Source organism: Plasmodium falciparum (assembly GCF_000002765.6).
Source record: "Plasmodium falciparum 3D7 genome assembly, chromosome: 1".
In the NCBI taxonomy this organism is placed as follows: Eukaryota; Apicomplexa; class Aconoidasida; order Haemosporida; family Plasmodiidae; genus Plasmodium; species Plasmodium falciparum.
The window spans coordinates 315,001-335,000 of record NC_004325.2 but is presented as its reverse complement, the minus strand read 5'-3'; the positions used below and the strand labels follow the sequence as shown (position 1 = coordinate 335,000).

Here is a 20,000-nt window from a genome sequence, read left to right as displayed (position 1 = left end):
GGAATATTTATATTCAGCTGTTCTTTTTTTTTTTTTTTTTTCCTTCTTTGTGAGTTCTACATATATATATATAATATATATATATTTAAATAATTGTGGAATGAAAAAAAAATATATATAAGATTATATATATATATATATATATATATATATATATATATATGTGTAAATGTGTTAACAAAATATAATTATATATATAATTTATATAATACAACATTTATATATCAAAATTCTTTAATTTTATTTTATATATGAATAATTAAACATATATATATGTAATATATATATTTATATATATTTATATATATTACATTTATATAATGTTTATAATTGAAGGTACAAAATTTACAAATGTTACATTAAAAAAAAATAAATAATCAAAATTTAATTTATTTGAAGTATAAAATTATACGCTATATATATTGTATATATTTACCAAATAAATTAATATATATATATATATATATATATAAAATATATGCAGAAAAAAAATCATATATAAGTTATCGACGCATAAAAAAATATATATTATATTTTTAAATGTATGAAAATTTTTAATTTTTTATATTAAATTCTTCCCATAAAAAAAAAATTATTGAATTTGTTAAATAATATACACTATATATATATATATATATATATATATGTAATATAATTTACATGTGTACGCCTTTATTTATACTTATATATATATATATATATATATATATAATATGTTTTACTTTGTTTCTTTTTTTTCCTTTCCTTTCCTTTCCCTTTTTTTTTTTTTTTTTTTTATACATACATTAACAAATTGCACATATTTAATTCGAAAAATTCAAGTGCTGCTATAAATATATACACCTGCCAAATTTTTTTTTTTTTTCTTTTTTTTATATTTATGAATAAAAAAATGTTTATTCATTATATATAATCTCATTTTATCATTAATCAAAAGAAAGAAAAAATAAAATAAAAAAAAAAAAAAAAGGAAAAAGGTAAAGAAAAAAGTATATCTTTATAATTTCCTAAATTGAAAAAATATATCTTATAGAATAATATATATATATATATATATATATATTTATAATTGTGTCCAATAATGTATTGAATGAAACAAAGATACCTAAATAATAAAAAAAAGAATAAGAGTGGAAATAAATATGGTTTGGACTTAATGAGATATATAAATAAATGAATGTAAAATGGGTATATGTTATTCATACATGTGTATATTTTATATATATATAATTTAATCAATCTTTATGAATATAGTCATTTATGATAATTAATATATATATATATACTCATATACATATTATTTAGGTATGTATTGATGTTTTATTATATTATATTATTATATATATATATATATATATATTTTTTTTTTTTTTTTTTTTTTTGTATGAACAGTACATGCAAAAACAAACTTGTACATGTAAAAAATTATCAACGTTGAGATAAAATATATAAACATATATAAATATATATATATATATATATTAATACATTTTATATATTCGAAATATTTGTGGAAACATATAATTATATTCTTGTCCATATTTCATATTTATTAAACATAAAAAATAAGATCTTATAGTGAAGTATTACATATTTCGTATTATTCCTACACAATTCAATAGAGCTATCATTTTTTTTTTTTTTTTTTTAAGGTCATAACTTTTATATATATATATATATTGTTCCATACTTGAAAAAAAAGAGATAAAATGATATATGTTTAATTATTATCATGAATATTAAATGTATATAACATATAAATGTATACATATTCAATTATATATAATTTAATAATTAATTCTGAATAATGAAGGATAGTATGGCCTTGGCCACTTCCTTTTATCATATATTAAAAAAAAAAAAAAAAAAAAAAAAAAGTTCAACAGTTGTTTATGAAATAATCCCAAACAAAATAAAATATATGTAATACATACAAATGTGTATAAATATATACATATATATAATTATATATATGTTGCATATATTGTTACAAATAAATATATTCGAATGGTACTTTGAAAGGTCAATTTTGTTCATTTATTTTTATGAACACATATATAATTATATCAAACATGAATTTATTACATTGTACATTTTTAAAAGGTTACACATAAAGTGACAATTATAAATATATATACATATTAATATATATATATATATATATATATATATATATATATTTATTTATTTATTTATTTATTTTTTATTTTATTTCATTTTGTTTTATTTTTGGGGGAAGACTTATTATTTTAAAAGGCGTTCAGTAATATTTTCCAATTTATTTCATTTTGCTCAATTTACCAAATGAAGCATACCTTTCCACTCATGTGGTAACATGTCCAATATATATAAATACCTTTGATCTTTTTTTTTTTTTAAAAGCTGTACTATTTTTACCATTTGTTCTTTGTTCATATGTCTTTTGTTCTTGTCAATATAATGTAAGCATTTATGTAATATATCACTTTTATTTAGATTGATTACATTTTTGTTTAATGGATTGATTATATTATCATTTCCTGTTGTGTGTATACCCTTGGAATTAAGATTTCCATGTGCACAGTTCACCATATGTACATTATTTTTTGTATTTAGCATTTGATATGGTAATAAATCATGTAAAACTATAGAATAGAAAAAGCATAGAAATTCATTAATATTCATTTGATTAATATTTTTTATTAAATTATTTGCTATTTGATATAGAATATCTTTGTGGTCAAAAATTGCATGAGATAGTCTTGCAAATCCTTTAGCATTAAAATTATAAATATTTTGTTGAATTATGGGTATTAATTTGTTTATATAATTATGTAAAATATTATATTTGAATAGACACCATATTAATAAGGATAAATATTTATGATGTATATTATTTATATAATGATAATTGTTTATATCATTTTCTATTAATTTTATATATTGATCATCATAAATAGATAATTTAATTAAATTATGCATATTAGTAATTTTATGTAAAGTCGTCAATTCTGTATATTTTTGTATTATTTTATCAACAACAAGAAAAGATATAATATTTTCTTTGAATAAGTAGGAATTATTTGTTGATAAATTATATATATGTAATTTTTTATTCTTTCTATGTATAACATTATTAATACATTCATTTGTTATATCCCTTGATAATTGATTAGTTTCTTGTGTAGTTGTATTATTTTTATATTCTAATGGAATATGATATTTCGAATAATTATTTTTATATGAATAATTAGACATGACACTTAACAAGTCTGTTAATTCAATGGCTGATAATAAATGTAATTGTTTTTCAATTTTATCGATAACTTTTAACATAAATTTTGTAATAAATTCTATATGAGGAATACTTCTTTCGTGTGGGGTAATTTTTTTTTTAAATTTTTGTTTTGTAAAATATTTTAATATAGATTTAATAGACAATAAATTATTAGTCTTTTGTTCTTGTGCTTCTTTAAAGTAAATGTCTATTAAAATTTTTGTAAAGACTCTGGATATTCCTATATAATTATATATATTTAATTTATCTTCAATTTTATAAAGATAATTTATTATTAATCTATATATATATATATTATTTATTTGGTTCAGTATATACAAAGGTTCTAATATTAATAATACATTCTGAACACTAAAACAATCTAATCTATATTCTAAATATTCTAATAATTGATTTATCATTTCTTTTTTTTTATTATAATAATACAAGTATGAATATATCTGAAATATGTTTACTATTTGATCAGGAGTGTATGTTTTTATATGATATATTATTTGAGATTCAACATGTGGCAAAAATACTTGATGAATAAATTCGTTGGTGATTTGTTTTTTCAGAATAACATATTTTTCATCTTTACAAGACATTACCTTATTAGATGAAGTATTTTGTGTGCTATTTATATTGGTGTCATTAACATTTATATCATCTATAATTCTGTTACTTTTTAAGTTCATATTTTTATTTCGAATCAAATTAGTTTGATTTCTTTGTCCATTTTCTTGAAAATTACTTTTTTCTTGTATGTCTTTCAGTTTTTTATTTCTTATAAAATTTTTATATTTCTCAATAATCACTTCGTTGTTAGAATCTATTGAATGAGTATCTTGAATATTTTTATTTTCTTCCTCATTAGATATGACATTATTTAAGCTGCTGAACATTTTTTTGTACGATGGTACATATGTTTGGGTCCCCCATTTTTTGTAGTTACATAAAAGAGAAAGTATCCTTTCGGAGTATTTTCTAAAATAGGGTGATTTCATGTGTGTAATTTTTTAAAAGCCAGAAAATTAAAGCATAAGCGCAAAAGAACAAAAAAGTTTTACATATATGTACATTTATATTTTTAATTACAACCAAAATAATATAATGATTTTGTAAGATAAATTTGGAAGAAATATAAAAAAAAAAAAAAAAAAAAAAAAAAAAAAAAAAAAAAAAAATATATATATATATATATATATATATAATATATTTTTTCAACTTATGAATATATTGACATATCTATTTGTACAATATATTTTTTTTTTATTAAAAAGTACTAAACAAATTATATATAATATATATATGTACATATTTATATATATATTTTTATTTTTTATTTTTGTTGTATATCATTAAATTGGAGGGGAGTTGAGGAAAAAAAAAAAAAAAAAAAATAAATAATAAAGAAATTATTGACCCTTCAAGACCTTATTAATGTTATGCTGAAGAAAAGAAGAAGAACAACTTCATATAAACCTTAAAAAAAAAAAAAAAATAAATATAAATAAATGAATATATATATATAATATATATATGACGCATTAAATTGTTACATACATACATACATATATATATTATTATATATATATTATATGTGTATGCTTAAAAATATAAAAAAAATGTATACATACTATTATATATAAAAAATAAAATAAATATTTTTATGTTTTTTTATTATTATTTATACAATAAATAATATTATATATATATATATATATACATATATATATTTATATAATATATTTTTTTTATGTGATAATATTTTGTAGTAAAAACAAATATATAATATACATATTCATTTTTATGTACACGTTTATTTTTTTTATAAATTTATAAAGTAATATATCATTACAATAATTTCGTTCTATTTTATTACGAAAAAGTAAAATAAATTGATACATAAATAAAAAAAAAAATATATATATATAAATAAATAAATAAAAATATATATATATATATATATATATATATATATATATATATGTAAAAAGAAATATAATAATATATAATAATACTTTTTATGATTTCCATTTATTCTTATCAATTTAAAGTGAAAATAAAATAATATTACCGTTTCTTTACCAAAGAAAGTAATAATTATTATTCCAACCTTGAAATAAAACAATAATCAAATAAAAATAAATAAAATAAAACAAAACAAAACAAAACAAAACAAAATGGTAACAAATATATGTACATATAAAAAATTATATATATATATATATATAATTGTAAGGAAAAAATAGGGTTTTTTTTTTTTTTTGTAATTATTAATATTCATTATGTGAATAATATCAAGAATAATTATAACATATTAATATATATGATCTATGAGCAACATAAATATATATATATATATATATATATTTTTTTTTTTTTTTTTTTTATTTAGGGGTCTATATATAATTATAATGGTGGTTGCGTTTTAGGAATGAGTGGATCAAATTGTGTCGCGATAGCATGTGATTTGAGATTAGGAGCAAATACATTTACAACCGTTAGTACAAAATTTAGTAAGATTTTCAAGATGAATAATAATGTATATGTAGGATTAAGTGGATTAGCTACTGATATACAAACGTTATATGAAATATTAAGATATCGTGTTAATTTATATGAAGTTAGGCAAGATGCAGAAATGGATGTTGAATGTTTTGCAAATATGTTATCGAGCATACTATATTCTAATAGATTCTCTCCTTATTTTGTTAATCCTATAGTTGTTGGATTTAAACTTAAACATTATGTAGATGAAGAAGGAGAAAAGAAAGTTAATTATGAACCTTATCTCACGGCATATGATTTAATTGGAGCCAAATGTGAAACTAGAGATTTTGTTGTGAACGGGGTAACATCTGAACAGCTTTTTGGAATGTGTGAATCGTTATATGTCAAGGATCAGGTAAAAGAATAATAAAATATAAAAAAATAATATATATATGGAAAATAATGAATAGTAAATATATATATATATATATATATATATGTTTTTATTTTATTTTATTTTATTTTATTTTATTTTATTTTTTCAGGATGAAAATGGACTTTTTGAAACTATTTCCCAGTGTTTGTTAAGTGCTTTGGATAGAGATTGTATCTCCGGATGGGGAGCCGAAGTTTTAGTTTTGTAAGTTTTTTATTAAAAAAAAAAAAAAAAAAAAAAAAACACACACACAAACATACATACATACACAAAGGTAAATATGTAAATATATATATATATATATATATTATGTGTATATTTTTATTTTTGTAGAACCCCTGAAAAAATTATAAAGAAAAAGCTTAAAGCAAGAATGGATTAAATGTGTTATTCAATGACATCCTTTTTTTGTTATATTATATATAAATGTATGTATATATATATATATATATATATATATATTTTTTTTTTTTTTTTTTTTATTATTGATTAGTAAAATATATTTATTTACTAATGCGAATGTTATATATATGTATATATAAGCATGTTTATTTTACGAAATAACAAACTTTTTAAAAAGAACAAGACTTTTATAAATTTAATTTTTCAAACCATATATTAAGGAATATATGAGGTAACAATTATACCAAAATAAATAAATATATACATATATTTATATATATATATTTATATATTTATAATATTTATATATTTATACCACGGATAAACTATTTGTTCTTCAAAATTTATATGTAACGTTAATTTGTTTATATTAAAATTACGTTTTATAATTTTAGAAAATTTCGACGATTCATATTTTTTATATGTATTACATTACATATTTAAGAGTTCAACATATATATAAATATATATGTAATATATAATTTAGTAGGACAATTTTTCATCTTAATGGTAATTATATATATTTATTAATATTACAATCGTAATATGTGTTTCCATTTATTTTATTTTTATTTTTTTGAAAAAAAAAAAAAAAAAATTAATGTTGTAAGGTTATAAAGGAGTTGATTATTTATTCATTTGTAAAGGAAGAAATATAAATAACAAATAAAATAAAATAAAATAAAATAATAAAAAATATAATAAAATAAAATAAAATAAAATAATAAAAAATATAATAAAATAAAATAAAATAAAACAAAATAGGTATGTATATATAATATATTTATTTTTTATTTTTATTTTTTTTTTATTAAAGTAGGCAAATTATTCCTTTTAAAATGTGAACAAATAATGCTGGAAAATTATAAGGTGTACATATAAGCTATTATATGATATATATATATATATATATATATATATATATTATATATATTTTATTTATTTATAATAATATATTTTATAGATATGTAAAAAAAATAAAATATATTATATATATATATGTATATTTTTATTTATATATATTATAATTCCCATTTCACAAAATTTTCAATATATCTATACTCATTTTTATTTATTATCCTGTTTTGTTTTTATTATTAATACTATTAATATTAACATTATTTCATATATATATTTATTTATTTATTTATTTTTTTTTTTTTTATTATTATTTTTTTTTTTTGGTATGCTTTTTTTGTTTTTGCTTTTGCTTTTTTTTATTATACATTTATCGTATTCACTTAATATCAATGGAAAAACCAATTTATTCATAAACACCTCTTGCGATAATAATAATAATAATAAAAAAAAAAAAAAAAAATGGAATAGTCAAATTATTAAAAGGGACGCCATTCAAATGTCGAATGTTATGAACATGAGAAATACTAAGAAAACACAAAGTAGTAAGAACATGAGAAATATTAAACAAGTACAAAATTTGTATGAACCTATACATAAAAAAGAAAGAGACATATATCCAAAAGTATATAATGCCCAAATAAAAAACAACGTAATATATAAACAGATACCTGAGTTAACGTATCCTTATAAAAAATACAATATTGACGATATATATTATGGTAGGATCTTAAGTATTAATAGCAAAAAAATTAAATTGGATATTTTATGTGACAGGAAGGCTTATTTAAATACGTCCGAATATTTTAATAATCGTATGATGAATAAATATATTTATAATATTTTAAATATTAATAATATAATAAAAGTCCAAATAAAAAATATAGAAAAAATTCATCAAAAAATACATGTAGATATTAAAAAATATACATATGAAGAATTTGTATCATCTTTTAAAAATAACAATATATATATCAATTCTAAAGTTATTCAAATTAAACCAAACTATCTTTTGTTATATTTAGCCCCCAAAGTTATTGGGAAATTGATGTATGATAAAAATCAGGACATGCGAAATTTTCATGTTGGTAATAATGTACACGTAAAAATTGATTACTTCGACAAAATGAAAAATGAGTTATACGTAATAAGATAAAAAAAAAAAGAATAATAAATAAAAAATATATATATATATATATAGAGAGAGAGAGAGAGAAAGATACTTTAAAAGGATCACCTTGTTCATTTTTTAATGTATAAATATGTGTTGTGTAATAGATGGTATATTATTATATAAATAATATACTATTTTTTTATTTTATTATTTTATTATTTTTTTTTTTTATTATTTTTTTTTTTTATTTTATTTTATTTTATTTTTTTTTTTTTTTTTCTATTTATCAACTTTACCCATTTGTTATATAAAAAAAACATGTGAACAGCTACAATATGTATGTAAAATACTTATTTTATTTTTTTCCTATGAGGTGTTTTTAATTTTTTTTAATACATCTGTGAGATAAGCATCCGTTATATTTTCAGCAGACATATTTCCCATCTGTTTTTCAATGGATTCTACTTTATTTTTAAAAGACTTATCAACCATTGAATTAATAGATGTAAAATCAGAAGTTACATTTGTATTAAAATTAAAGGATGAATTTGTATTTAATATAAAATTTTGTATTGTATCCATAATAACATTTTCATCTAATATTAATAATTTATTTTTTATATCACAATAGTCAAATAGTATATCGAATACTTTATTATATTCATTTATATATTCCATATTATGTAAATCTTTGTCTCCTTCATCTTCATCTATCCTATTATTATTATAATTATTATTGTATGTGTCATGGTTCGTGTTGTTTTTACCATGATCATTATTATTATTATTATCATTAATATTATCATTATTATTATCGTTGTTATTATATATATCCCTTTGTCTTATTTTTTTCCTATAGAAAGATAAAAATTCAGACGGATTTGCTATGCTATTTATAAAAAGAGAACCAAACAATTGTGTGTTAATTATATTCACATCATCATATTCTACTTTAATTTTTAACAATGGTTTTTCATAAACCTCCTTTTTTATTTTTAGTAAATCGAATGTGTCATATGGATCAGCAAAAGCAAAATGTATAAATGTACTAGAATAAAAATCTTCATTTTTTAAATTATTATAAAAATTATTTATATCTTCTTTAGATATGGAAATAAGAGATTTATATAAATTTTCATCTTGGTAATCATTTAAATGTGAATTTATTTCTTTTGTACATATATTTATATTATTATATTCAGTTTGATGTTTTTTATTTGTATTTGTTTCTAATTTATTTTTAGTATGAAATAATTGTTTGAAGAAAAAATATTTTTTGATCTCATGAGAGAAATTATTTTTAATTTTTTCCAAAATTGCATGTGTTTGTTCATGTAGAAATTCTTTTAAAACAGATTCTGATTTAAAATTTAATTCATAATCAGCTAGTTTTATATCTTTCATTTCAAAAGGTCTTACTGTTTCTAAATTAATTTTTAAAAATCGAAATCTTTGATTTTTTATTTCTAATAATCCTATAAATTTATCTCCGTATTCATTTGGACATATAGATGTTCTAACAGACGATCCTAGTTGTATATTATAAAATGAATTTAAAATACTTTCTTCTAAATAAGGTTTAGAAAAATGTTCATGTCCCCATATAACTAAATCAATAAATTTAGGTATAAAAGATTCTTTTATAAAATTTTTTGTATTATTTCCATATGCATTTCTTATATATCTATTCTGATGTAATACTAATATATTTATTCTATTTTTATAATCTGATGGTAAAATAAATTTCACTTCGTTATTTTCAAAAGATCGATATAATCTTTCATCTTTCATCCATCCAACTGCATATATAGATATTTTACTTTTATATTTATTTAAAAGAATAGGTTTCACAACAATATTATTTAAATTATTCTTACCTATATAATTTATTAAATTAGATATATTTAATATATCTAATGGCGATATGTATTCATAACTATATGGATAATCATGATTACCATGTATCGTATAAAATGGTATTAACTTTTTAAATTTTTGATTTACTGAACATATTTTTAGTTTATTAAAGAATTCGTTATTATTTTCTTTTAATTTATTGTAATATTTTATTTGTTTTTCTTCAAAATCGAAATCATCATTATAATTATCATGTTCATTGTAATTATTAGGAAGGAAATCATCATCATGTCTATTGTGATGTATAATATCATCATTATCACTATTAAAAATGTTATTATTATTATTATTATTATTATTATTATTATCTCTTTTTTTTTTATTATTATTATTTTTCTTGGTTGTTTTCCCCTTATTTTTCTTTAGCATATTTAAAATAGCAATATTATCATCATCATTATTATCATCATTATTATCATCATTATTATTAACATCATTATTATTAACATCATTATTATTAATATCATTATTATCTTCCTTTCCATATTCATAAAAATGCTTATTACTACCATTCCGATAATTTAAATATTCCCCAGGATGATCCGAATTATTCATTTCATCATTCCTTTGTAATAATTTTACACCATTAGTATTATCCTCATCGTCTTTATATAAATTTTCATTCTTATCTTGGATAAACGATTTGTTAGACATACAATCATTTGTGTCATCAAATATATTATTTCTATTATTAAGAGTATGTTCATTTTTATAATATTCGTACTTATAATTTTTTATTTCTTTGACTTGTACATTATACATATTACAAAATTCATCTTCCGAAATAGCTTTGCTGACAGATTTATCATCATTATTTAAATCATTAGGATATATATTATTATTTATATTATCATCTTGTTGCATTTCCTTGTCATTTTCATTAATATGACAATATTTTCTTATGATATACATCGATTTAAACAGAGTATATTCAGAAACTTTATTTTTATGAAATAAATCTCCACTGTTTAATATCATATCAACATTTAATTTTTTGGCTATAAATAAAATTTCTTCAAAAGAATTAAAGCTATCTTTTTTTTGTATCGAATTATTTTCTTTATATCCTAAATGGTTATCTGTACATAATAATATTTTTAATGTACTTGCATCATTTTTACTAAGAACATTTTTTATTTCTTCTAAATTCATGTTCTTAAATAATTTTATATGTTCTTCTTCTTCTTCATTTATTATGTTATATTCATGTTCTGTGTTTTCTTCTTGTTGTATTGTTTTATTCGAATATTTCTTATTTTCTTTAATATTTGAATTATTCACCATTGTTTTACACATATCCCTTTCATTATTTTTTACATCCATATTTTTTAAATGTATATTATAAGAATTATTTGTATAAGTTTCTTCTCCCTTTTTTGATGATACACTTTTTTCGTTACCCTTTTCGATATAATCCTTATTATTGGAATAATGAATTTTTTCGTTATTTTCATTTCTATGCATGTATACTTTTTCATTCTTTTCTTCATTTAAATTTATATTATGCCCATGGTTTGTGTAATTCGAAATATTATAATTTTTATTATTATTTAAGAAGGATGAACGATCACCATGAGAAGTATGTTCATTTATTATAACACCATCATTAATAATATTATTATGATAAATATTATGATAAATATTATTATTTTGATTATGATAAATATTATTATTTATATTATCATTTATATTATTATTTATATTATCATTTATATTATCATTTATATTATCATTTATATTATCATTTATATTATCATTTATATTATCATTTATATTATCATTTATATTATCATTTTTATTATTATTCATATTATTATCATCCTTATTTTCAGCATTATTAATATATAAACTAAATTTATTTTCCATATCCCTTCCATCATTTCTTATGATACAATTTTCCATCCTGTTCTCTTCATTTTCTTCGTTAAAAAACAAGCTATCACTGGTTTTATACAAATTATTATATACATTTTTTATGGATACTATCTTTGTGTTTTTATCATTACAAGGATATACGTCACCTGTGTTCATATCACTACTCTTATTTTTTATACATCCACTTAATAATTCTCCATACGAATTTTTAATAATCTTCTCATTATTATTCATAACCTTTTCTTCATCATTCAAATTACTTTGTGTACTTTTCATGCTTGGAATATAATTTTAATAAGTATAAAATTTTTATAAAGCAATAAGAAAAAAATAATCTGCCCTAATAAATACAAAAAAAAACATAATGTATAATATATATATATATATATATAACATACACTTAAAATAACAAAATTATTATTTCATGGTATATTTTTTTTTTTTTTTTTTTTTTTTTTGTATGGAGAAGGGGTGGGAGGAAAAAAAAATAAATATATAATATATATTATACCATTGATATATATATATATATATATATATTTTTTTTTTTTTTTTTTTTTATTTACAACTTGATAGATACATACATGTTAGGAAAATATTTTTATATATATATAATATATGTACATATTAAATATTTATCTCTTTATTTTTGTATATGCCTATTCACATCTTTATATTGTTAACAACCTTATATTATATAATTTAAATAAAAAATTAAAAGATATGGATCTTTTCTTTTCTTAATCATATAAAAAATGTTATTCTTAATAAATTTTTATATATAATAATAATATATTAACATACTTCTAATATAAACATTATTCATATATACTTTTTTTTGGTTTTATATTTTATGTTTCTACACTATGGGAGGGAAGTCATGGAAAATAATATTAAAAAAAAAAAAAAAAAAAAAAAAAAAAAAAAAAAAATATAAATATATATATATATATATATATATATATATATATATATATATATATATATATATATATATTTTTATATATTTTATGTAACATCCTTCCTAGTAATATGAATCATTATTACACATCACAATAGTTACATGTGTAATAAGTTTTTGATAAAGTTTCCCACCCTTCCCAAAAAAAAAAAAAAAAAAAAAAAAAAAAAAAATTTATCACTTTCTAAAAAATTTAAGAGGTGGGAAAAAATAATAAGTCGAAAAATAAATTTTATATAAATTAATATCTTGTATAAATTTTAAAGACATAAATATGACACATAAAATACACAAAGAAAGGATATTTATTTTTTTACTTTTATGTAATAATAGAGATGTATCCTCCTCTTTTATATTACTTGAAAATTTTAATAATATAAAAAATAATAATGTGATAAACAGAATAAGGAATGAAAATATAAAACCTTCACATATATACTGTGAATTAGTTGAACGATATATATATTTATGGAAAAAAGAATCTAAATTTTTACTTGTATTATATAATTCTGATTTATTAATTAAGCAATGAAATAATCCGCTTAAACAAATAAAGTATAAAAAATAGGAACATAAAAAAATTAGAAAATTACATTTCTGTAATATTAATACAAATAAGTATAAAAATAGAAATAGAAAAATTATTAATAATGTTATAAAAACCTTTTCTTTTTCTTCTGGATTCTTTTCATTAATTTTGTTCCAATTCCCTTTATTGTGTAGATAAATAAATTCTTTAAAATATGTTTCAAGCATCTTATTATTTATCTCTGTATGGTTATAATCAATTTTTTTTATATCTTTTATATAATATTCTAACATATATTTGGTATCTATTATTAGCTGGTAATCTATATTATCAAAAGTCTTATCATGTACATAAACAAATTCTGGTAAATTATAAATCATGTGTACATGTTTTATGGGATTCATATGTGATTTGTTAAAATTTATATAAAAAAAAAAAACAGGCTTTAATAATAAAAAATCATTTTTTTTATGCTTATCATTATGATCCTTAGTTTCGTATATATTATTATTATTATTATTATTATTGTTCACATACTTTGTTTCTATATCTTCGTTTCTTATTTCTTTGTTTAATAATAATACATCTTCACTCTCATTATATAAAACAAAATTATTAAATATGATCTGTCGTGCTACTTCGTTAAATATTTCTAATAAAATAAGAGTTTTTCTATCCAACTTGGAAACATTATTACTACTTTCTACATTTATATAAAATAAAATACAATCATATTCTGAGGATTTATTCAACACATAATCTACATAATCAATTAAGGTTAATTCATGAATATATATAAATGAATATCTTGTGTTTTTATAACCATTTTTATGTTTTTCATTAATATCAAATTTAATCTTTTTATTTAATAATTTCTTTAATTTTTTTAACTTTTCCTCTTGTTGGAAACATTCATTTGTATTTAAAAACAAAACAAAAAAAAAAAAAAAAAAAAAAAAAAAATTAAGAAAACATACATTTATTCTCATTCTAGGGGATATCTCATAAATAAATTTTTTCTTTTTTTGGGCACACAAAATTTTCTCATTTTAAAAAAAAAAAAATAAAGCCAATGATGATAATAATATTCCCCAAAATAATAATAATATTTAATATTTATTATGTTTTATTTTTATTTATTTTATTTTATTTTTTTTTTTTTTTGCGTATATTCCTCATATATGATTAAAAGTATAGAAGTCTGCCCTTATGGATAAATTTACATATAATGTAAAATGGAGCATAATTTATTGGCATTATATTTTACACAATTACTGGTCCTTTTCTTGTATATATATATATATATATATGTATTTGTGTGTATATATTACTATTCCCCTTAAATATACAAAAAAAAAAAAAAAATTTAATTCGAATGAAAAATTTGTATATAAAGTATATATATATATATATAATATATATTTTTTTTTTTTTTTTTTTTTTTTTTCAATTGAATAAATTATATTTATTAATAACATTAAAACAAATTAAATAAAAAGAACTTCCCTTCAATCTATGTACATATGAAATGTGTATGAATTTGTTCGAAAATAAATTATGTATAATATATTATTATATAAAAATATATAATAATTATATATATATATATATATATATATATATATATATATATTTTTCTTTTTCTATTTACATTTATGTGGACCATTTTACAAATTCCATAGTGTTATATATAACAAAAATGTAAAAATTATTATTTATCCTTTTTAAAGATATATTCACACATAATATTATCAATATATATATATATTTTTTTTTTTCTTATATAATTCTTCTGATGTCCATCTTAAATGATAATCTAGCGATAATAAATTTTGACACAATTTGGCTACCTGAGGATGGTTTTTTATTAACAAGTCAGGTAAAATCCTATGTCTAGCATTACATAAGATTTTCATTCTTTCCATATTTGTTTTTGTTATAGTAAATAAATCTACTATAATTAAACCGAGTGAAAACATATCAACTGCTTTTGTATATTTATTTCCTATTAATTGTTCTGGAGCTGCATATATTTTTGTTCCTATTCCTAAAGTATGATGATCATGAACATTTTTTTTTTTTTTTTTTTTTTTTGTAAAATATTGAAATGAGGAATTACTGTTAATTTCTTTTGTGGGTATATTATTTTTAGTACAGCAATTTTTAAATAAGATTTCTTTTTTTTTCCTTATAATATTGTTATTATATTTATCTATATTGAAAGGAGTATTATTTTTTTGCAAATTTAATATATTAGTTTTTCGTATATTATATTCATATGACAAGTTACTTGATTTTCTTTTTCTCTTTTTTCTTTTTCTATTTTTTGGATAAGTATAATCATATGATGCTAACCCAAAGTCCCCTATCTTAACAATATTGTTATCGGAAATAAAAATATTCGAAGGTTTCAAATCTCTATGCATAATGTTATTATTGTGAATAGAGTATAAACCTAATATTATCATTTGTATTATTTCGTAATTTCTATTAATATTCATATTTTCCCTTGTGTTAATATAATTTTCTAGTGTACTTTTACAATATTCCATTCTTATATATAAGTTAAATTTATATTTTGTCTCTTTATTATTTCCATTCTTTTCTTTAATCTGGTGATATCTTTTATTATGTTTATGTTTCTTATTTATATATGATAATAGAGCAAAGTTTCCATTGTTGTAACAATATTTACCTTTCAAAATATTTTTTTTTTCTTCATTTCTTTTAGAATATTTATTTAATATCTTCCTTATTTTCATATATAAATAAGTGGTTGTTATATTCATTTTATTATTATTACCTTTTGATAAATAATATTCATTTTGTAAATTCGCAAGCATTTGGTAGGGAATGCTTTTATCATTACATGATTTTATGAACATATTTTTGTACTTGTCCATATAATTATTAACAATAAAATTATTATGAAACATGATATTATTATTATTAAACATGATATTATTATTATGAAACATGATATTATTATTATGAAACATGATATTATTATTATTAAACATGCTATTATTATTATGAAACATGATATTATTATTATGAAACATGATATTATTATTATGAAACATGATATTATTATTATGAAACATGATATTATTATTATTAAACATGATATTATTATTATTAAACATGATATTATTATTATTATTATCCTTTCTTGGATTTAAAAAATATTTGGATACAACTTTTGTGAAATAATACATTAACCATTTTCTTTCAATTAAATTATGATCATATGAACATAAAAAATATCTTTTCCTTAATATATAATCTATATAATTTTTCAAAATTATATTTAATGAAAAATATATGATTTGTTTTGAAATTTTTGAAGATCTTTTGTTATTTATGAATGGTCGAGATTTATAATCCATTTGTTTTTGAACCTGTATATTTCTTATTCTTTCAATTTTTTTTTTTTTTTTAATTTCTCTTCCATACAATCTTGAAAAAACATAACCACCTTTATGAAAACAGTATATTTTTAAAAAAATTCGCTTCTTACAACCTGATAAACATATATTTTTCTTATAAAAATTATATGTGTATTTAATTATGTGGTGCCTTGGATGTGTCTTATTATAAAATATATCAAGAATTATTTGTCTAGCTACCTTTTTTTTACATACATTATTTGTAAGTTGTTTATTAAATTCCTTATTTATTTTGTTACATAAGTTATGACTTTTAATAATATGTATTACATAAGATAAATACATGCACATATTTTTATTTCTTCTTATGTTTACATTTTTGACAATTTTTTTTTTTATTTTAAACATATAACATTTTTTTAAAATATAATTTTTAGATGAGTAATTATTTTCTGACATTTTTAAAGTAGGACGTCGAGTGAAATGTTTTAATTGACTTTTCTGTGTCTTTATAAAATGTTTATTGGTAAAATATTTTTCATAATGAGTAATATATGATCTTTTATAAAAAAAAAAATTAAAAAGAGCTTGTCTTTTTTTAATATATTTGTAAATATGTTTATTCCTATAACATAAAAATAAATCCAAGTTGGATAAATGTGCATACATATTACTAAGTTTGCTTTTGTGTATGTTTCTATGAATTTTTTTTTTTTGATGAACATAACGAGAACCAAATAATACGTTGGAGTAATAAAAATAGGAGTATACTTGTGGTGATAATATATTTGTTGGTTTGAATTGTTTTCTTTTTTTATTTGATAAGATATAATATATGAAGGATATATTAAAAGAATATTCTGAATAATTATAGATGGGTATATATAAATTAATTAATTTATTAATCAAAAAATTCTTTTTTATATTATTTATATATTGTTCATATAATAATTCTGAAATGGATGTTTTATTTTTATATATATAATAAAGTAAAATAAAAACATGATGACATGATAATATTTTATGAGCACATTCTCTTGATTGTATATTATTTATTTTGTTTTTACAATTTTTTGTTTGATATTTAATTTGATTATTAAAAAGAAGGTTAATAAATGTAATTTTTTTTTTTTTTTTTTTTTTTTTTTTCTTCTTCTTCCTTCTTTTGGTCTTTTTAAAGATATCTATACAAGGACTATGTTGATTGTAAAAATAATATTTCTTCTTATTCGTGTTATTATTATTGTTCTTCTTATTATTATTATTATTTTTTATATTTTTTTTATTATTTTTTACAATTGTTTTACCAATTTTATAATTATTAATATAGGTACCAGTAACACATCGTAACTTATTTTTCATCTGAAACATTTTCCTGATTATTTTCTTAAGCTTAAATTTGATTCCTTTATTTTTATAATTATTGATGTAATATTTTCTTTGTGATAACCTATATTTCTTATTTTTTGATGGTCTGTTATTAAATTTGGTGTGTCTTGGAAAGAAGAAAGCATTATGTTTATTTTTTGTTTTACAAGTAAAAATATTTGGTAGGCTATAAGAATTACAAATATTAACATCGTGATCTATAAAAAATACATTTGATTTGTATGATGTATATTTTATATTTTGCATAGTATATATATTATTGTATATAACAAATTTGTTTTTTTTTTTTTTCTTCATATCTTCTATATTTTCTACATTTTCTACATTTTTTACATTTTCTACATTTTTTACATTTTTTACATTTTTTACATTTTCTATATTATTATAGTTACTATATTGTTTTGTTTCTTGGGTGTCTACATTTTCTAAATTATATATATATGTATCATCATAAAATGTTTGTAATGTTTTTAATACAACGTTGTGATCGTTTTTTTTGTTGTTAATTTTGTTTTGATAAAACATCGATTGTTTATTTAATATTTGTTTATCTAAAAAATTTGAAGACTTGTAATTATAATATTTATTTAATTTTTTTATTTCCTGATAATTATCCTTTTGATTGTACGAGAAAGTTTTTCTTCGAGAGGCGGTACACCACATATGAGAAGAGAAGGAGCTTACATACGTAAACTGTTTTTCGTTTAAGGATTTAAATTTGTTTGTTGTATGAGATGAATAATAATAACAAGAAGAAGGATAAGGAATAGTTTGATTTTTATTTATAAAAAGATTATTTCTTTTTAACCCTTTTAATGATTTGAATTTATCATTGTTATTATTATTATTATTATTATTATATGTATAATATGAATTCTTGTTTATATTAAAGAGATCATACATATGTCCATACATATGTCCATATATATGTCCATACATATGTCTATATATATATATTTTTTTATTCCTATTGATTTTTATTTTATTTATTATATATTTTTTTCCAATAATTTTATTGATAACAACTTTGTATTTGTTATTATATGTGTTATTCTTATTCACATTATTCTTGTCATTCTTTTTATTATTCTTTTTATAATCTTTTTGTACTTTTTTTTTTATATATTTTATATCTTTTATATTATTATTATTTTTTACTTTTTCTGGATGAGCATCTTCAAAGGTAATTTTGATATCATCTGTATCACTAGAATATTGAATGTTTTTAAAAAAAAATTCGATTTTTTTTTTTTTTTTTAACTTGTCTTTTTTTCTCTTCTTAATAATTTTGATAGTATCTTTAAATAAGGATAACTTTTGTTTCTTTATTTTTTTCTTATTTTTTTTTTTCTTATCTGATTTAATTTTCTTTTGTTTG

At 18.0% G+C, this 20,000-nt stretch overlaps 6 protein-coding genes across 6 annotated transcripts in view; 2 read left to right on the top strand and 4 right to left on the bottom strand.

The window, feature by feature from the left end:
* Nucleotides 1-2,292: 2,292 nt before the first annotated feature.
* Nucleotides 2,293-4,263, bottom strand: PF3D7_0108100 (conserved protein, unknown function; the record flags this gene model as incomplete). The annotated part of the gene is made up of 1 exon (XM_001350977.1): nucleotides 2,293-4,263. One exon carries the CDS (start codon nucleotides 4,261-4,263, stop codon nucleotides 2,293-2,295), a length of 1,971 nt encoding a protein of 656 aa, XP_001351013.1.
* A 1,179-nt stretch (nucleotides 4,264-5,442) lies between these two features.
* On the top strand, nucleotides 5,443-6,570 carry PF3D7_0108000 (proteasome subunit beta type-3, putative; the record flags this gene model as incomplete). Its single annotated transcript, XM_024473433.1, has 4 exons — nucleotides 5,443-5,445; nucleotides 5,658-6,167; nucleotides 6,298-6,392; nucleotides 6,522-6,570. 4 exons carry the CDS (start codon nucleotides 5,443-5,445, stop codon nucleotides 6,568-6,570), a joined length of 657 nt encoding a protein of 218 aa, XP_024328882.1.
* Nucleotides 6,571-7,776: 1,206 nt separating this feature from the next.
* Nucleotides 7,777-8,604, top strand: PF3D7_0107900 (conserved Plasmodium protein, unknown function; the record flags this gene model as incomplete). The annotated part of the gene is made up of 1 exon (XM_001350975.2): nucleotides 7,777-8,604. One exon carries the CDS (start codon nucleotides 7,777-7,779, stop codon nucleotides 8,602-8,604), a length of 828 nt encoding a protein of 275 aa, XP_001351011.2.
* A 324-nt stretch (nucleotides 8,605-8,928) lies between these two features.
* Nucleotides 8,929-12,630, bottom strand: PF3D7_0107800 (double-strand break repair protein MRE11; the record flags this gene model as incomplete). Its single annotated transcript, XM_024473430.1, has 1 exon — nucleotides 8,929-12,630. One exon carries the CDS (start codon nucleotides 12,628-12,630, stop codon nucleotides 8,929-8,931), a length of 3,702 nt encoding a protein of 1,233 aa, XP_024328985.1.
* An 862-nt stretch (nucleotides 12,631-13,492) lies between these two features.
* Nucleotides 13,493-14,833, bottom strand: PF3D7_0107700 (dolichyl-diphosphooligosaccharide--protein glycosyltransferase subunit OST3/OST6, putative; the record flags this gene model as incomplete). The annotated part of the gene is made up of 1 exon (XM_002808562.1): nucleotides 13,493-14,833. One exon carries the CDS (start codon nucleotides 14,831-14,833, stop codon nucleotides 13,493-13,495), a length of 1,341 nt encoding a protein of 446 aa, XP_002808608.1.
* A 762-nt stretch (nucleotides 14,834-15,595) lies between these two features.
* The window catches only part of PF3D7_0107600 (eukaryotic translation initiation factor 2-alpha kinase 2, putative), a gene marked incomplete at both ends in the record, with an annotated part of 4,788 nt that continues 383 nt past the window's right edge, over nucleotides 15,596-20,000 (bottom strand). Inside the window, one exon of the mRNA XM_024473428.1 lies at nucleotides 15,596-20,000. This exon is cut by the window's right edge and continues 383 nt beyond it. Coding sequence (XP_024328881.1) covers nucleotides 15,596-20,000 — 4,405 coding nt within the window.